At 46.5% G+C, this 19,579-nt stretch overlaps 1 protein-coding gene and 1 long non-coding RNA gene across 4 annotated transcripts in view; one reads left to right on the plus strand and one right to left on the minus strand.

Annotated features, from left to right (window-relative positions):
• The window catches only part of ZNF281 (zinc finger protein 281), a 29,061-nt gene that overhangs the window by 4,008 nt on the left and 5,474 nt on the right, over positions 1 to 19,579 (minus strand). Inside the window, exons 1-2 of one of the 2 annotated variants that reach the window (XM_023534799.1) lie at positions 1,391 to 1,416; positions 386 to 434 (exon numbers count right to left, since the gene is read on the minus strand). The exons of the other annotated variant lie outside the window; for it this stretch is intronic. Of the exons in view, the coding sequence (XP_023390567.1) occupies positions 386 to 434; positions 1,391 to 1,410 (69 nt within the window). The 5' untranslated portion in view covers positions 1,411 to 1,416. Of the gene's footprint in view, positions 1 to 385; positions 435 to 1,390; positions 1,417 to 19,579 lie in introns of those variants that run through there. 2 annotated transcript variants of the gene reach the window in all.
• On the plus strand, positions 1,480 to 5,071 carry LOC111744291. 2 transcript variants are annotated; one of them, XR_002782094.1, is made up of 3 exons: positions 1,480 to 1,541; positions 2,741 to 2,907; positions 4,766 to 5,071. It is a non-coding gene; the product is annotated as an uncharacterized LOC111744291 (long non-coding RNA). The 2 variants fall into 2 exon arrangements; XR_002782093.1 differs by lacking the exon at positions 4,766 to 5,071 and adding an exon at positions 3,075 to 4,284.

Genomic DNA, 19,579 nt, shown 5'->3' on the forward strand with positions numbered 1-19,579 from the left:
GGGGGCGGACCCCGAGGGCGCGCAGCTCCGCGGGAGGGGGGCGGAGGACGGGGGTGCAGACTGAGGCCTGCACGTTGGGGCCCTCTGCACTTTACAGTTTGCGGTCCGGGGACCGATCGAATCAATCCAGACCCGAAAGCGCCTCCCTTGGGGTACTTTTGATTCCACCGAGAAACATGCAACTTCAAGTGCTCTGCACCTATTCGCGCAACGCGCTCTGTCCTCAGTGGGGGGACTCCAATAATGGGCGCACCGCGCTCTGTCCTCAGTGGGGGACTCCAATAATGGGCGCACATTCTCTGCATTTGCGGGAGGACCCTACATGGAAACCGCACTAGAGGTACTGATGCAAAAAAAAAAAAAAAAAGTCTTGCTGCCAACCTACCTGACGGCTACTGGAAAAGAAAGCCACGTGTAATCCAGGTTCAGCAGCCCTGTAAGACACGCCCACACGCAAGTTCATCATCAGATGCTGCTTAAATGCCAACACCTTCTCAGTCTGGCTCTGATGAGCCTGCTTGCCAGGTTACACTGCTGCCTGGCCCCTTATGTGACTCGTGAACAATTGCACACCAGGCCCTTCTAAGGTCACTAGGATTCACTCAGCTTCCCCAGTATACAATCCTGAGAATTGGAAATATTACAAGGTTGACATCTTGAAATCAAAGTTATTTCAACAAAAATCAAACAAGGATTTGTTTAGTGCCTAATGTACACGAGGCACTCACTTTCATATTAAGCATGCAACAATCTAAACCAGCAACTTTCCTGACAAAGTATTCATGAGTCACAGGAATTTTTTTCATAAAACAAGTAGAACTAGGACAATAACTTATGTACGTAGCACGTTTTCTTAATGAAATGACGACTCCATTTTTCTCAAAGTATTTCTAGCTAATGAACTTCTCATAATTCAATAATAAATGACTTCCCTGAGAAACTTCACCATCGAAACCATAAAGATTATTAACAATTCCTTACGGGCCTCTCTGAGCCCGCTCGAAAACTTAGAAGACAACATTTAATGAGCATTTTGAGATAAGAAATATTAGTATTGTTCTAACTCCATGCAACTACATGTAAGCATTCCGCCACTGAAGCCGTTACACTTTGATACTGTCAGGTCTAGTCAAATATCAAAAGGACTGAGAATTCAAAAACTTGAGGCAGTAGTAAAATATCCGTTAGCGCCTATGAGAAATGAGGCTGTCCCTTTGTTCCGGGTGTCAGTGTTTAATGGTGAGCCGGGATGCATATAAGCCAGTCCAAGCATGAAGGGCAGTAGGACACTCATATGAAAAGCCAACTTTGTTCCTCAGTTATCAAGATAAGAAACCTGTCATTTCTCTCATTCACTCTGTCAGCCTTGAGATACTCCGAGCAGACTTACCTCTGTGTCATGCACCCCATATATCAGGAAGATGAAGAGACACTCTGAAAGAAAATGGAGGAGAAAAGCTGTTAACGCTAATCATTCAGCGGTAGGAATACCTGAAATAAACTTTCCTGGGAACAGACAAAAGAAGACACACTTCATCAAGGTCAATTTATTTTTCTATTTTTCAACATTAGAAGCCGTACCTTGAGCATTTATAAGATACCAGCGCATCACTTGGAGTCGCGGTGCTATTCAATTCTTTAGAAATAGAAAATAAAAATACCAATCCGGCTACAGAGAGAGTTAATCAGAAAAATCAGCATGCCAGTCTCGGAAAGATAGCTGGGAAATAAAAAAAATTAAACTCAGAAAATCTTGTCAAAGTAATCAGAGAAACAACACTAAGCATCGGGGTTTCTAAGCACTGCTTTAGACTACGGCAATTAGAATATATTTGTTACTGTATTCAATGGGTAAACTTTTTTTATATCAATGTATAAAAAAACAGCTAACAGGATAAACTTAGAGTAATAAGTGTAATTTTAAATACTAAAAATACCACTTCAAGTTATGATAAAGTTTCACATTATCGGCTGTTGTAAAATTGCATACGTTTTTATTGTGTCCTCTAAAAGTTCTAAAAATCTGCTTTATTAGTTCTTAGCTTTAGAGAACAATTAATTGTGAAATGTAAAGCTTGCTCTTACATCTGAAAATCTTAACTTTGCAAAGAAGACTTGCGTGGTTTAAACTTATTAGAGATAATAGGGAACAAGAAATTGTCCATGTGTTTCTTTCCTTACAAAGGAAATAAAAGTCTACATTGTATTAAATTAAGTCACATTAAATAGGAGTCCAGACTAAAATCTGGAAGTGGTTCAAATAGAAAGTATGACACTTTCAAAAGGAACATATTGCAGGAATATTTTTATATTTGTTTTACCCTTACATCTTATAGATAATGGAAACAATCCCAGAACAAGGATATTGAGTAAAATGGAAATGAGTTTTGTTCTTGTCTCTTTTTTAATAGAATTCACTTTTTAAGGACAATTTTAGATTGACAGAAAATCGAAGAGACGGTTCTAAGAGTTTGCATGTATCCATTTTCCCTATGATCTACGTTTTATATTTCTTCTCCAAGAATTTTTAAAAATCCACATTTTCCCATGTCTTGGTAGAATAAAAGAATGTGGAGCATGTACCAAAATATTTATTTACTGTATTTCCGTGTTACATTTTAAATTTTAATAGTTAACTCTTTAAAGTAATGTAAAATGATCGACAACTAAAATGTCCCTTTGGATAAAAGGATTTAGACTGAAAAACGACTTTGAATAAAGGCAGCTTCAATCTCAACAGCTCTCTGTTTCTCCTTTTTCTTTGACTGACGCACGCTGGAAGCGTAAGAGGCAAGCCGGAGAACGGTGACTTCTAGTCCCTGACAAGTTCTGAGACTCGAAACCACCCCGAGGAGTGGTTTCTTTCTCCTGCACTGTCTACCTGCCGCCACCGCACGCGGTTGGAAGGTAAAACATTAATAATAATCGTTCATTTGTGTGCTTCACATGTGATGACTTTTTTCCCCTCTGCGTCTACCAGCTACTGACAGTTGTGACGATTCAGGTTTAACTCTACAGAATTTCATGAGCCCTTCACTGCTCAGTAAACACCCACTTTCCTCCATTTTCCAAAGGGAAGAATCGAAACAAACTGCGAAACATAAAAAATCTTAAGCTATAACCGTGAGGCACTTTTCAATTCCTGTAGAGCGAATACCTCTAAGAACAGCCGGAAGGAACCAACTGCCAAATTTCAACTGGCGTGGACATTCCCGGAACTCCTGACACCGGCGTTCTGTCCTCCCGAAGAGCAAGGGCTCACAGCGTGCCCCGTGTCTGGAATGCGTGGTCCCTCACGTTCGCCGGTGCTTTCTGCTCGGCCAGCCGCAGATCTGTTCCCGCACGGCATACCGGGTGCGTTCATCGCCGGAAGCACCAATTCCCAATGGCTTCGTCACAGTACAAACAACAGTAGTGGGACAGGAAGCGTCCGAGAGCAGCTGGATCCCTGCCGCACGTGTGCACTGCAAGGGCGGGCAGGGGCCAGGGCTAGCGAGAGGCCACGGGGATGTCACATCGCACGCTGTCCGGGAGTTAAAAATAGAGACGTCGGGGGCGGGGATCATACCCGTTCATTTCCGTGAGCCGTGAAACGTTAAAGCCCGCGGCAGCTCCGTAAATGTTTTCATGTTAGAGACGTCCGCTGAACTGCCCGCCCGTAGTTTTCAAGGGCTGACACGGAGGCCTTGGTTTTTGTATCGGTCGCTCTGTTCTTTCATGCTGCATGACGTGGCTGCTGTGACATCGCCTTCTTTTAAGTGGTGAAACGTTCTTTCCTGGCGAGCCAAAGAACAGGAAAGTGCCCCCGTACCCAGTATATTGCCCACACTGCCGACTACATGATCCCATCTGTCCCTCGCTACGGTACCGCCGAGCAGGTGGCGACCCTCTCGCGAGCTGGATTTTATAAACAGGGATTTTGTGGCTTGCTCCAGGTTGGCAGAGCCGAGGGTCAGTGTTCTGACTCCTAAGAGGATGCTCCTCCACACACACTGCCTTAAACAGACACCTTCCTAATGCTTAAGCCGCCGGCTTGGACACAGGCAGCTGGCGAGGTCTTTCGAAGCGGAGCTTGGCTGAAAGGGCCTCGCGGTGCGAAGAGCTCGCGGTCGGGGATCTGCATCCACATTCCCGGAGCTCCAGCGAGCGTGGAAGGCCTCGCAAGTCCAGGAGCGAAACTGCTTTGCGACAATGACGCTCAGCTGCTGCACTGCCAGGTTGTCTTTTGTGCTTTTCCTAACAAATTCTCGTTCGATGATGTATCCTTGCTCATTGCCAGAAAACATACCTTTTTCCATCAAAAGGCTGCTAGACACCACATAGTCAAATATTCTTGTCATTACTATCACTTCCCGAACGTCTCTGAATGTATGGCACTAGGCTGCGTGCATTTATTTATTTATAAACCATGCTCCAAATGACCCTCTATGCACAAGGCCCATTGGGGGGACTAAATCCCACAGAAATGAAAGCATCAGTGGACCACGGTGGGTGCTGAGCTCGCCGTTGCGGCACGGGAGGAGGGGGGTGATGGCGAAGAACTGGAAACCGCCTGCACACCCATGGACACGGGAGTCGCTGGACACGTGGTGGCTTTTCATCCCTTAGCATCCTAGGCAGCTGCACGAAGGACGCGGGGCTACGTCTGTCAGCCGGGAGAGATTTCCATGCGTCACTGAATGAGGAAAGCAAGAAGAAGAGACACATGCGTTACGTAGTCTCATTTCTGTAAAACGAATAACAAAATCGTCTCTTCCCTCCCCAGATATAACCGATTAGACGAAACAAGAGAAAGGTGTGGAACGACGCACACCAAACTGGTTTCCTAGAGGAAAGGTCGAGACGGAGAGGAGGGGAGTCAGGAACGAGTGAGACAGAAGCAATCTGGAAAAACATGCACGACATTATCAGCAGAAGAGGAGGAAGATGCAGGTCCACGGAGCATGTTGCCATGGATACAGGAAACAGAACCTGCACGTGGGTAGGATCTAAGTATCAGATGCACAGATGAAATATTGATTTGATTTGGGGATGAGACTGTAGGGTTTCTCTTCATTCCTGTTACTTGAATATGAAGACTACAATAAATTTGAATAAAAAGCTGTAAACGAGTTTATTTAAAGTGAATCGATTTTAAAGCGGGTTTATATTTTTTAAATAAATGTGAATTCATTCTCATTAGTAGAATTAGAGAAACCTACGTAGTGTATACAGTAGAACGACTCATCAGCGTTGCCAGGGAAAGAGGGCGCATCGTGGAAGGGGACTGACAATCTTTTGGTGATCGCCTCTCACGTTCTGCACTGGGTTTGATCCTTTTCTGAAGATCAGACTCTCGAAGGGGCAAGAAGAGTGATCAGGAGAGGCCTGGGAAAGGGGACTTCAGGGAGAGACTCTGGAAAGGCACCGTGCTGTGAGACCACAGAGCTGTCCGCAGGACCCGCCAGGAGCTCAGAATTGCCAGAGCCAGTGGCTTTCAAGCGGGAGAAGGGGAGCTGATGAGACCAGGGGGACGACAGGACCAGGCGGTGGCAGGACTCGCATGTCATGTCAAGGAGCTCAGCTATTTTTCTCTGGGAAAGGATGTCACTGCAGAGTTTTAACCAGGAAAGCGACGTCATGAGTTTTGTTGTTTAATTAATGCTAGTGATGATGAGGGAGATGGACTGAAGACGCAGAGGCTGGAGGCAGGACAGCCGGTCAGGAAGTTATCGTCGGCGTAAGAGACCGAAGCTCAGGAGACGGTCGTGAGGACGCAGAGACGTGCAGGAGGTACAATCACATGTGGCAGAACCTCATCCTATTACAGAAGTCAGAGGCGGTGACAGGTATTCTCAGCCAAATTCACAGTCACTAAAGGCTGCAGGTGAGAGATCACAATTTTGGGGTAAATGTAAAAAAAATCTAAAAAGTAGTCTCACCTTTTCTTGGTCTGGTTCTGAAGTAGGAGGTCTCAAGAATCTCCATTTCTACACACGCCTCAGTGTAAACTTCATTATGCCCTTATGCATAATACGATTTAAGAATTAATTCCAGCTCTGCTGGCTCGAGCTCTGTGACCCAGGGCAAGTTACTCAATCTGTCTGTGCTTCTGTTTCCTCATTAGAAACAGATATTAACAGTACTGACCTCAGAGGTTTGTCAAGAGGAACAAATGAGCAAAAATTTCAACCCAATACCTGGCTCAAAATAAGCATCTGGTAATATTTGTTATGTAAAATGAACACATCACAGTTTTAAGGGGTAGTCAGCAAATAAGAGTGTGTAACTTTAGAGAGCTTGGAGTTTGCCTTATTTGAAGATGAAATAAATTCAATTGTGCATCGATTTTTAGGTTGTAACCAAAAGGAAGTTAATAGATTAGGAAGAATTTCCGGCCAGAACTTTAAAGAGTTTTGGCAACAAAATTTTCTTCTATAGCTTTTTTTAAGTTAAGACAATTGGCCGGATATGATAGACAGCATATAAGGGTTATTATTATACAGATCTTTGCTATGATAATTTCGAATTTTAATTTAAATATCATATGAACAGGACTCTTTGGTTGCAAATGACAGAAACCCAATTCGAACGAGATAAAACAAAAAGGGAGGAGATTTGTTGAAAGGATAGCTATCGGAATCAACTAAATAGTTGAACAATTAAATCAAGTAATGAACAGAGAATTCTGTGTGCGTCTCGGCCATTCTCCCGGATCATCTTTTTCTGGTGGAGATGCCCAGGCTCTCATTCACACAGCTCCTGTACACAGGGGGAACCGGCTTTACCCCCTCAACTCTTGGGATAGGGTTCTGGCCGCATTTGGGTCACATGTTGCTCCGTGAACCAATATCTGTGGTCAAAGGAATGGACGATTGTGATTGGCTCAGACTGGCTTACGAGCCTAGCCCTTAACCAATCCTATGATCAGAAAAGCAAGATCATAAAGCAGATGACCACTTCCATTCAGGCTAGAGCCAGAGGAGGAAGAAGGGGACAGAACTAGCCTCCTGAGGGATGTGGGCTCCCCCATTAATGCGCACCACAGACTGGTCTCTACCCTCAGGACTGACACCTCAGTGGGAGAGCAAAACGAAAACACTTGTGTATAAGCAGCGAAGAAAGACTCACCGATGTGGATTCTGATACTGAGAAAATGCAAAGTTAACTATTAAGGATCCCTGGAGAAATGGGATTCTGCGTCCTAAGAAAAAGGGACAATCATAGTGACCAACGGGAGAAGGTCTCATGCCCAAGAGACAAGGAATTGAACTGTCAGGAGCGCCCTGCCTGGGTCGGGGGTGGTTGTGCCCATTCTGACATGTTGGTATAACATAACGTTATGCAGACATTAAAAATAAATTTCACAAAAAGACTGTTAATCCTGTGGGAAGCTGCTTAAGACACGAGTGAAGGAAAACAGGCTGCAAAAAGTATTATCTCAGTGACGTGAAGGAAAACACGTTTAAAGAGAAAGGAAGGAAATAGCCAAAGTATTCACGATGAGTTGTAGGATCGTGGTTCGTCTTTGTTTTTCTTATAATATTACACATTTTTCAAATTTTCTACTTCTTTTATTATCCAAAAATATTTTCTAAAATAGATTTTAAAAGATTTTTAGTAGCATGGGGCAATAAATACCCTAAGCCGTTAAATGACAAAAAGCTACATACAAACTTGTATCACAATATAATCACTGTGTAAAAGTACACATAGAAAAAATGGACATACACCAAGAAGTTTAAACTTGGCTACTATGTGGTAAAATTTAAGGAAATGTCTTTTTCCTGCCTTTTCAATCTTTCCCTTATTTCTCCAATGAGTTTGTGCTTCTTTTATAATCGAATAATACAGAAAGGGCTCTATCACCATAAAAACCTAATAAATCTGAACTGTCCAGAGCAGCTACTCTGTTAATTACTGATGAACTTTATCGGTTATAAATCTAGACTTTCACTTTCGTTTTAAAAGATGTCACTACACATTTCTAGGAAAGCGTTTTGAAAGAATACCTTCACATTTTAGCAGAAACGAATGAGCCATTGTTTCTGAGAACCTCCCAGAAGGTCAGAGCTAACAGTGAGTCCCACATTTCCTGCTGGGTCTGGATGATACTCACATACAGCGGACCAGCCAAGGAAAACGGGCTATTACGTGACTTCGCCATCTGGTGACAGGACGCTGGTGACGAACTGTTGATGCGAGCCAGAGAGAGGCAGCAATAGCCTCCTTCGTGGAATTTGGATAAATCGTTCGGCGCGAACCAATTCGCCGAGCACTGGCCGCCGTCTGTTGGAAGGTATGAAAAACGAAGAAAGCATCGAAATCTTGGCGTCACATCGGGTTGCATCTTTTGCCAAAGCCAAGTACAGTTCTTGGAATGCACAGCACGTGGACATCCGCGTGCAGTCCACCCGGGTCCCGTGCCGAGGTGCCGGCTTGACCCAACATGCCGTTCAGGTCGACCTTCACCGGGCCCCGCGTGGCTGGACACACCCTGTGGAGCGCGTCCTGTGAGCACAGTCGGCCGCGGGTGTAAACTGCCTGGACGGTCGGCGTTCAGAATTCTATCATCCTCTATGATACATTCACTGACTGGTGTAAAATCACCATATTACACCCATACCCACCCCCATTCCCCCCCCAAAAATCTTTCTGCAATACAGAATGAGCGCGAAAGTTGTAAAATCAACAATAAGATGACACAAGGCCAAGATGTCTGGAAATCCCCCAGGAAGGCTAATCCCAGTGGGTTTTCCTGAGGGGAGACCGGGCTGGTTCCCTCTCGCAGTTCCTGGCATTTGTGTTCGTTTTCAAACATTGTAAGTTACACTGGCGGAGCATGGCCTCATTTTGACTTCGGGACATCCCATTTTTTAAAGGAGGAAAACAAATGACTCGTCCAATGTTGGAAAACGAGGTCGGAGAGCCTGGACCGTTGGCTGCTGGTCTGGCATCTGCTCTGCTACAGCACGTGCTCACGCGAACAAACTGGCTCGTCCGTGTCTGCTTCTCTTTGGCGCTTAACAGGTATCATCCTTGCCCACTTCATATGGTAGACGAGAAATTAATTGGTGACTTTCTTACGGAAGATAGTGTATAAGCACAAATTCCTTAGTTGGACTTAAAATCTTGTCTAATCTACCTTTAAAAGGTGAAATGGATTAAGTCTGCTATTTCTGCCAAATATCTTGAATATCTTATCCAACAAGGTTTTGGACTCCTCCTGCAGCCTTAGGAGAAGCTGAAGCAGCTTTCAAGAGTGGCGAGGTGGCTTACCTGCTGTCTTATTCCACCACAAGACGTGGAGCATAATGTGGGTCTCTGCAACGTAACCAGACTTTCATAAACAGTAACCAACTTGTCTCTAAGTCTCGAACTATTAGTTTTTCTCTTTCAAACTTGTAGTATAATATCGCTGCTCAAATGGGGGAAAGAAGCTTCACTCCTACGAGTACAAAACATTCTAGGAACTGCATAAGCTCCTACCGCTCAGCCACGGCCTGGAGGTTCTCTCTCACCTGGGTGCTGACCTCAGAAGCCGCTGGTCCTATTTCTTAGCAGAGTAGGAAGCAGCAACTTAGCTTCGAATATACTGATAGGAAGAGCGGTGCATTCAGCGGAAGGACTTCAATGTTAAAATAGCTGTAAAATGGCCATTTGACAGGCTGGTCCTTGGCAGTGCCTCCGGGTGGACGTCCTGAGAGCTCAGAGTTTTTTAGGCCAAAACAAGCCCTCTGTGTTACTTCGGGGCTCTAGATAGCTCTAAAAATATTCGAAGCGTACTTGCAGGGACCACCCCACTCCCGCATCCATAAAAAAGCGTGCTGACCCCCAGTCTGCAAGCGAGCACAGTGCTCCTCGGTGTGGCTCCAGAGAGGGACTGAGCTGCCTTCTGCGTCGGGCCTCTAAGCCACTGGATGCCCTTTCTGTGAACACACAGAACACCAGCATTTCGGGCATTGGACAGGGTTTCAAGCATCCATCGACCGCATCCCGGCACGCGCCAAAGGCTTGAGACACCTGCTACTCTGAGAGATGCATCTAGGATACGTGTCAACCACTCCTAGACTCTCTGGGTGCCATTTCCGTGTGAAGTTAGATTGTCGGAGAGCGATCCAGTCAGATCGCGTTAACGCAGCTGCTCACAGACGTGCTGTCAGCGGCTGATAACAACATTACCTACATCGATTTTTTAAATTTAATTTTTATCCCATCAAAGTTACTCATGTGCATTCTCCAGGACCTGTAATAAAAACCATTAACCTCCACCTCCAATTTCCCATTCCCCAGAGGGGAATGAGAGTTTACTTTTTTAGCTAATTGTTTTCATATAACTCAACGATGTCTAAATAATATGCTTACACTGCCACTTCCTGGTTTTCAATTTTCATTCTATGGACTTTCCCCAGTGGAAAACATGAACTTGGCTCTCTTTAACCAACCCCCCCACCCCCCCCACACACACACACCTTGTGCACCCCTGGATTTCCTGTGTGTTTACGCCTTCTTCTTGGTGGAGCACATCCTTCAATAACCTCCAGGGAGAGGGTGAAGGGGTGGCAAGGCTTCGTCTCCACATAACCAGAAAATCTTTCATTTTTCCTCATACGCCGTCGATGCTACCGAATTTTAGTTTGGAGATGATTTTATCTTCTAACTTTCAGGGCTGCTGTAGAGGAATTATTTGTCATTCTTATTCTTGATGCTTTCTGTGAAAACTTTTATTTTGTCTGGCTGCTTATTCCTCATTATGCCTAGTGTTTGATGATGTTAGCGGATGTGACATTTCATTCGCCTAGTGTTTGATGATGTTAGCGGATGTGACATTTCATTCGCTGAGTTGGACATTTGGGGGCCCTTTCAGTCTGAAAAGTCTTCTTTCATGTCTGGGAAATTTTCTTAGATTGTTTATCTGATGATTTCCTCTCCTTCCCTTAATTTTTCTGCCCCCAAACCCCTTCGGAGCATCTTACCATTTGAACGTTGGGCATCCTGCATAGAATCTCTAATTTTCTTCTTTTTTTTCTTACATTTCATCTCTTTCTCTTTTTATTCCACTTTCTGGGATATTTCCTCAACATTTTCTTCTTACCTTTTATTGAGTTTTCATTTGCCATACCATATTATTTTAATTTTCAAAAACTCGGCTTTATTCTCTGAATTTTTTTTCTTTTCCTTTTAACAGTGTCCTTATTTCGTGGATACTATGATATTAATCATGTAATCTGGGCATCTTTTGAAAACTTTTTTCCTTATAGATTTATAAGTGAGCCACAAGAAGGGTCGCCCAGAAGTTCTGTACCTGGGCCCGGGGCTTCAACAAATGGCTGGGGTATTTTATTGGCTTCAAACATGATATCGCAAGCATTTTGCTAGGTCATTGTAAGTCTCTTAAAAGAACAATTTTCAAGAAGAGCAAAATAGGACATGACATCACGCATTTCGCTGTTTCTCTAATTTACACATTTCGCTTTTGTACTTTTGTTTTCATCCTTGTTCATATGATTATTTCCTCAGATGAGAGGTAAACCCCTAGAAGGGAGACTTTAATCGATTAATGAGAGGCTTTGTTTTGACGTAAATCACTGAGAAGCAATCCGACAATATTTTTCAGAAGACTTAATGTTTGTAGTCTTTGACTCAACAATCAGACGGTTCAGTCTGGGATTGTGAGTCAAACAGTTCTGTCTGGCTCTATATTCACCACTTACAAGTTACCTACGCTTCAAGGCTTAGTTCAGTGCTGACCATAAGGAAACATTCAATAGACGGTAGCTCCTGTTCCTCTTTCTCTCCTGCGCCAGCATGAAAGAATTTATGAAAATTCGATATTTTGTCGTCTTTAATTTCAATTCATTTTTAAGAATGAGCTCTAGCTTTCTATACCTATGTGGGACATCGAAGCTTCTTCTGTGAACTATTTGTTCAGGTCCTTTGTAAATATTTCTACTGAGGCACTTGCGAGCGTATTGATTTAGAAGAGCTCTTTACACTTAAAAAACCATAATACAATTCTCCACCCCAGTTTCACCTTAAAAGTCACATTTTAAAAATTAAAATCCCTTTTGGAGCTTTTTCGAACCCTTTTTAAAATAAGTGACGTATGCTCATTTTAGACTACTTTCCTCTTGATCCATAAATTATGAGTTAGAAAGTTACTTTTAAAAGTTACTTGTAAGTTTACAACCTGGGGACAACCACTGTTATCAGTCTGGTACATACCTTTCTAGTCTTTTTTTTTTTTTTTAAGACCTAAAAGTGCACATATGGTCTTTTTAAAAAAGTGAGGGGGACTCACTCTGCTTTATAGCCTGAGGAGTTGTTTTCACATAGCACGTTACAAAAGCGTTCGCATTGTTGTTACATTTACGTTAAATTGTTTTCTTTTCAGAGTTCTGTTTACATTGTATGTAATGTACTCATCAGCCTCACTTTAATAGTTTGGGAAATTTTCGGGGAAAGCCATCCATAACGAACTTCAATGTCTTTCTAAGGAAACTAATAAACTATTTTGGAACAAAGAACCGTTATTAGACAGACGTTATGAGTGGGGCACAAAAATAGTTGCCTGGAATTTCTGACCTTTTACAACGTTACTTGCTGAGAAACGCAGCATGAGCAGATCTACAGAGAACTTGGGTTTCTACCGAAAATGATAATCCATAAATTTCACCATGAGTTTGAAGGGATGGAGACTGTGATTCTGAACTGAGTTCTGAATGGCATTCGTCAATAGACGTGACAAGAACGAAATCAACGCTGCAAAGTCAGATTAAGCGGAAAACCTGATTATAGAGAATGTGGCCACAGCCAACAAGAGGGGCTGCATCCGGTCCTGGAGCCCGCAGTGGGACACGGGACCCCAGCCTGCACATGACGGGCGGCTCTGCACATGACCACAGTCCTGGAGTGAAGTAGTCAGGAACCGCAAAGGCAGAATTTGAAATCTGTGCTTTCCCTTTTTAAAAATTCCTTTGTATCTTGTTTTGGTTTAATTCATTTGGTTTTATAAAGTGATCCCTTCGGCATCTCATAGGGTCTGGGGAAAACAGACGATGGTCTAGACTACATCATGTCCTGCTGTCTGCTAGACACGTCACGGACTTTGTCAACTTAGTCCCAAAATAATCCATTCGTAGATAGGGAAAGCATCTCGGGGAAGGCCACGAACTCACCCAAGGTCACAGCCCAGAGGGTCACAGGGACTCAAACCCAGGTCCTAGCACATCGTCTTTCTCTAAGAGCACGCCGCCTCCTCCTGGAATTCACGGAGGGGTAACAGGCTCTGCGCGCCTACTGACGACGGTGACACACACTTCAAGAGCAGAGCACACGCTTGACACTCGGGAGAATGGTACTTGGGGCAGAGGGAGGGCGGCTAGCACCCGACGCCCCAGTTACTTATGACAGTCCCACTTTCGGCCACGTGAGCATCTGCGGCTCTGAGTTTGGGTCACAAAAGCCACCGGCGCGGTCCAGGTTACCCTGAATGACACTTAACACTTGTGACTCCTTTTTCTAGCTCAGGACACTCGGCGAGGCTCAAGGGCGAGAATCCCTATGTGAAAACGCAGGCTGCCATTCTGCCATGTCTGGGGCGAAGGACGGACACGCCCAGAAGCGACCGAGCTGCACACAGTCCGCCGTCCCCACCGCACTTGGGCGTTTAAGTGGACGCAGAGATGATGCTGAGATTTCAGAGGACGACGGTCGCTGTCCCTATCAGTGGGGCAGTGTCCTCTAAGGCTCTCCCCCATCTGAGAACCTCAGCATCTCGGTCATTCGAGGAGAGAGCCTCCGAGGAGAGCTGGCCCCGCTGGCAGGCGGGGGAAGCAGGGCGGTGCAGGCGGTGTCTGGAGAGCGCTTGGACTTCCGCAGGACCGGCTGAGTCCAGGGTGTTTGGCTGGTCAGATGCCACACTGTCCTGCGTGTTTTACATGAGTGTCAAAGGGTGAGCTGGCATTCCCCAGAAAGCTGCCTTCTCAGCAAAAACCCAATTCTTTAAGATGGCCTTTGAGGAGAGAATTCGCTAGTAGAAGTCACTGCTGGGCCTTGACCGTCCCAAAGTTTGACTTTTCATCTCGGGGACACCCAGGATGGAGAGTCAAGCCCTTTGCAGTGGGGGCCTCTTGAGGGTGGGACTATACCTCGTTCCTCCTCGGGTCCCCGCTGTTGGATGGAACATTCCGTCAAGTCCAATGGATCACGGAGTGAATGAGTCAGTTATGATTGCGTGGAAAGAGAACTTCTAAGCGAGACCAACTAAAGGCTTTATCATTACAGAGACTGTCACTATGGAAAGGGCGCAAATGGAAAATAAGGAGAAATAAGTAAAAAGCCCATCAGAGGCCTTGAGGTCAGTCCCCAAAGCACTGCGCCCTTGTGTAGATGGGAGCTGGCACTATGTCACGGAGCAGGAATGGCGACGGTGCTAAGGCTTGTGAGGGGACAGGGACGGGAGAAAAGACTGGGTAGGGGTTAGAAATGAGGTTCGCGGTGGCATCACGGGCTTAGACGGTCCCTGGTACAGATGACTTGGTCAAAACGGTCACTTTTAAACACTGTGTTAAAAGAACCCTATTTACAGCTCGTAACTGTGTTCAGCATAGGGGTTCGGCTAAGAGCACCCTTGCCAGGAGAGGGTGACAGGATCAGTTGGAGGCCTGCTCTGAGTGACCCTCGTGGGTCATCTGAGGACGAGGATCGTGACCTCGTGACAGCTGCAGGTGGCACTGCACACCTCGTGCGCACGAGACTTTGCCCCAGAGAGACAAAGGCCGTTGGGGTGCGCCCAGCCCCATAGCACGAGCTCACACGAGAAACACGTTCCAAGCAGTGCCCCGGCCTCCGGGCCACGGGCTCCTGCAACAGAGGAGCGTGAGGCTGCGCTTTAAAGGGACTGGGACAGTGAAACCACGGCCAGGAGGGGACAGGACATGCGGCCAGTGACGACGCACATTTGCGCAGGAAAAACTAAACCATCGAATCTTAAAATTAGAAGGGAGCGTATGTGTCACCTGGAGCGTGTGTGTCATCCAGCACCACGACGTCCCCGCCACTGGCCACCTGCCCCCCCCCCCCCCCCCGCCCCCGAAAGCCGAGAGCGCGGGGACGCACTGCCCTGCGTGCCTTGCGGGCAGCGGGTCTGTGAGCTCTGGCTCCCATGGTGACGCCGGGCCGCACTCGGCCTCCCTGGGATGCCACCGCCCTGCTCCGCAGGCCGCACGCACGAACCCCGCGCTGCTGGCCGCCGCCGGCTCACGAAACGTGCGGAGGCCGCGGACCGAGCCGTCTTCCGGGCTGGTGGTGAGTTTTCTCAAGATGGAGCCGTGACCGTGTGTCCAATCTCGTCCTCTGAGCGTCTCCCACGATGTCCGGTCGCTCGCCGCGGTGCCGCGCTGGCGCAGGTGGCGGGCGCCGGGCTCACTGTCCACGCGCCGGAGCCGCGCGCAAGGCCTGGAGCTGCATCCGGGCTTCAGCGACGCCTCGCACGCACGCACGCACGCACGCACGCACGCGCACGCACGCATGCAGGGCGGGGCAAACAAAAACCCCAGGTCCGGCCACGGCCACGGCCACGGCCACGGCCACGTGGGCCGTCAGGCTGGCCCGCCCCCTCTCGCGAGTTTTATTTGGAGGCTATGAAGTCGGAGCTTCGCTGTTCGCTCTCTTTTGTTCCGTCCGCTGTGTTTTGGTATGTAGACGAGCTTCCCATGATGAAAAGAGGAGTTTGTCGCTTTTTAAAAAATATTCGCTCCTTGTAAAAAAGTCAGGCGGTAAAAGTACAGAGAAGAAAGTAAAAATCACCCCAAATTCTAGTACCTAGGAGTGAGACATAAACGTTTACATCTGTAACCGTATCGAAGAATACGAACATCATTCATAATAGTTTATAAATCGTTTCTAAAAATTTAGTTGTATCGATAATTGTTTTGCCATTTTATCACTTTTTAGTATAGAAAGAGGTCTACGGCATAACACGTAAAAATGCAAGTTGCTAAACTGTATAACTCCATTTTTGTTTAAAAAAACTGTATACTGATATGAATGTACAATTTTTTTATTAGTTTCGTGTATACGGTCCATTGGTTAGACATTTATATTGTTTATAAAACGATCCCCTAATTGTCCCTTCTCCCCTCTGGCCCTCCACACAGCCAATATAGTAATACTAACTGCATTCCCTATGCCGTGCTCCCCATCCCTGTGACCATCAACTACTAATTTGTACTTCTTTAACCCTTCACCCCATTCTCCCAGGCCCTCAAACCCCCATCCCCTCTGTCCATCACCAAATTGTCCTCTATATTTGTCAGTTTTTGATTAGTTTGGGTTTTTTGTTCCTTAGATTCCACATATAAGTAATCACATGGTATTTATCTTTCTCTGTTTGACTTATTTCACTCAGCATGATAACCTCTAGGTCCATCCATGTTGTTGCAAATGGTAGGATTTCATTTTTTTAATGGCCAAGTAATATTCTATTGTATATATGAACCATAATTTCTTTATCCAGTCGTCTGTTGATGGGTATGTAAGTTGCTTCCATATCTTGGCTATTGTAAATTGTGCTGCCATGAATACGGGGTGTATAGATCTTTATGAATTATCGTTTTGGTTTTCGTTGGGTAAACACCCAGAAGTGCAAATTGCTGGGTCAAAAGGTAGATCCACTTTAACTTTTTGAGAAACCTCCAGACCGTCTCCCATAGTGCTGTGCCCATTTGCAGTCCCACCAACAACACACGAGGGCTCCCTCTTCTCCGCATCCTCGCCAACGTTCGCTGTTCTTTGGAAAGTACATTTAAAAAAAAGAAAAATGGGACCACCTTGTATTCTGTCTTGTAATGTGCTGTTTTCTCTCGGCCTATACACCTTTATACAGACGATTAAAGCATTATTTTGAAGAGTTAGGCCGTATTCTGTTGCCTTTGCGAAGCACAAGTTAACAAACGAGTAATTTGTTCCCAACTTACACTTTTATACACTGAACTCTCATAAAGTCTCTCTGGGCTTGTCCAGTTATCTCCTTTGTATCAACTCCTAGAGGTATTGCTATCACAATGCTTTTTTAAAAAATTCCTGAGTTTGTCGTCCGGTGTGTCTCTGAGTTTTGTATTACAGGCACCGTCACTCTGTCGCTCTATGCTTCACAGATGTTGCGTTTTTCACAAATTGACAGCAAGACCCTCCCCCGGGCAGAGGAGGCGGCTCGCGGGTGTGGGCTGTGGGATCTGGGACTCAGCCGCAGTGGCTCCACAGCTGCCTGGATCTGCAAGTGTGATAAGCATGCCTTCTTTCCTAATCCCAGCAGTTGATAAAAATGTCAAACACAAACTCAGGTCAAGGGTCGCCTTTCCCAATGCCTCTCCCGGCTCCCACCTCGGACTAACAGCTCTTTCTTTGTGTCTCTAGGTAACCCCATTCGGGTTTCTGTGGCGAAGCATTATAATACTCTATCCTTTTATTATTCACGTGTTTGCTTTCCCACAGAGTCTGTCAGACAGCAGAGGCCAATGCTTCTGAGTTTTACTAACCTGCTGCCACCCCACGACCAACTATCCCTGGTACACAGCAGGACACCGTGAATGAGAGACGGAAGGGACGAGGGACTGATGAATTCAACACGGGATCAAGGCCACATTCCCACAGCAAGCTACCAAGTCCTACTTTTTAGGTGCCTTTGAACTTTTAGGCAAAGCTCTTTGGACGCACGCAGATAGAAGAAGGAAATGTCACCTGTGTGAACGTGAGGGGGGCAAAAGCTAGCACAGAGCACGTTAAACACAGGTTAAAAGAATAAAACCACTGGCCTCCCAACACACGTTCAACCAAGTTCAAGGACACATGGAAAAGCTCCCACCTGCGCCAGCAACGAGACGAAGTCCCGAAGAGCTGAACAAGAAGACTCAAGTACACGAGAAGCTGCGTGTCTCGTCGCCAGGCAGAGAGGCTAAATGCTGTAAAATGTCCATTCTCCCTAAATGAGTTAATTCTAAATTTCAAAATGCAGTGCAATCCCAACCGGAATAACAAGAGGAGTTTGGAGAGGGGTGAGCGAGACTTGACCAAATCGTGTTAAGATTCATCCAGGAAAATGCACATGTGAGACAGCAGTGGCTGAACTTTGCCACATGTTATGATCCCCTGGGGAGCTTTCAAAATGCCAACGCCCTGGTCACGTTGTGAAGAAGCAGTGACTCTGATGTTCCCAAAGTTTGAAAACCACTGGTGTGGGAACACTCGAGACCTTCCTGCGGGGGAAGGGGGCGGCTGAGCCTCGTCCTGCACTGCAAGACAAAGCCACAGCGATCGGATGCTTTCGTGCTGGCGCAGATTGCTGCACAGCGGATGGGGGAGACAGAGCTGCATACGGGGGGCCGTGGAATGTCAGCGAACGTGGTTCAAAGCAAGACAAGTTAGTTAATGATGTGGTATGACTAGCTAGCTGTGCGAGGGGAAAATATTGAACCGAACTCGATCTCACCTGCTGTGATCCATTCTGAAGGACTCCCCTTCTCCGACCCACTCTCTACCCGACAGCCAGAGTAGCCCCGAAACCCAAGGCCGCTCCTGCCTGTCCTCTCGCAACCTGCCGATGGCTTTCGAGTGCATCAGAGCGAAATCCAGACTCCGGACCTGCCTCCCAGGCCCTGGCATGTTGGTCCAGGCTCTCTCTTCACCTCCTGTCTGCCCCTCTCCCTTGCCCTCCCTCGGCACCGCCACCCGAGCCCTGGGCACCGCCACCCGAGCCCTCTCCATCTCAGGGACTTTGTGTTGGCTTTTTCTCTGCCTCGTTCGTACAAGACCGGCTTCCTCTTGACTTCAGGTCTCAGATTAAAGGTCACCTCTGCTGAGGGGCCTTTCCTGCCCTAACTCTCGAGGACATTCCCCTTCCCATGGCCACAATCCTCCATGGCCGCATTCATCCGGACACCCTGCTTACCTCCGTGTTAGCGCCACCGTATCGGCGATGATCGTAAGTATCTATGTGTCTATTATTGTCACCCATCTCCTCTAAGCTCCGTGAGGAAAGGCCTTGTCAGTCTGGTCGCTGCTGTAGCCTCAGGAGCTAGTACGTAGCAGGTGCTCAATAGACCATTGTTGCACGAGAGAAAGCCTCACGGGGTAGAAGCTGGGCCCAAGAGCGAAGAGTGACCAGCTGTGCGTTCCATCAGCGAACCCCGCAGTTGCTGCGGACAGCTGTGGTGTGACTCTGGACGGGGCTCTTAAGAGTCTTGGCGGGTCCTGGCAGTCGCGGTGGGTCCCAGGAGCTGTGGTCCCAGGCTTGGGGGCTGGGTCCTCAGTTGAACTTCTGGCTAAAGCTCTGGCATCCAAACTGGGCATCAAATCCTTCTGGGCCACCCTTCCCGGTGCGAAGGCCACCTGCCTGGATGGAAACGACATCACGGGTTAGCGGCACAATTCTGATTTCTCTGTACATCTGATGAATAGAATCAGTTAAGATCATTGTAAATGTTACCGCTAGACATCGCCTTACCTACTATCCCCTCTACCCCCTAATGAGCATAAGACAGTCCTGCCTTTTTACTTTGCAGATGAAGAAAATCACTCCTACCCGGAGTGACACGGTATC

Source organism: Pteropus vampyrus, unplaced genomic scaffold, assembly GCF_000151845.1.
Source record: "Pteropus vampyrus isolate Shadow unplaced genomic scaffold, Pvam_2.0 Scaffold131, whole genome shotgun sequence".
Taxonomy (NCBI): Eukaryota; Metazoa; Chordata; class Mammalia; order Chiroptera; family Pteropodidae; genus Pteropus; species Pteropus vampyrus.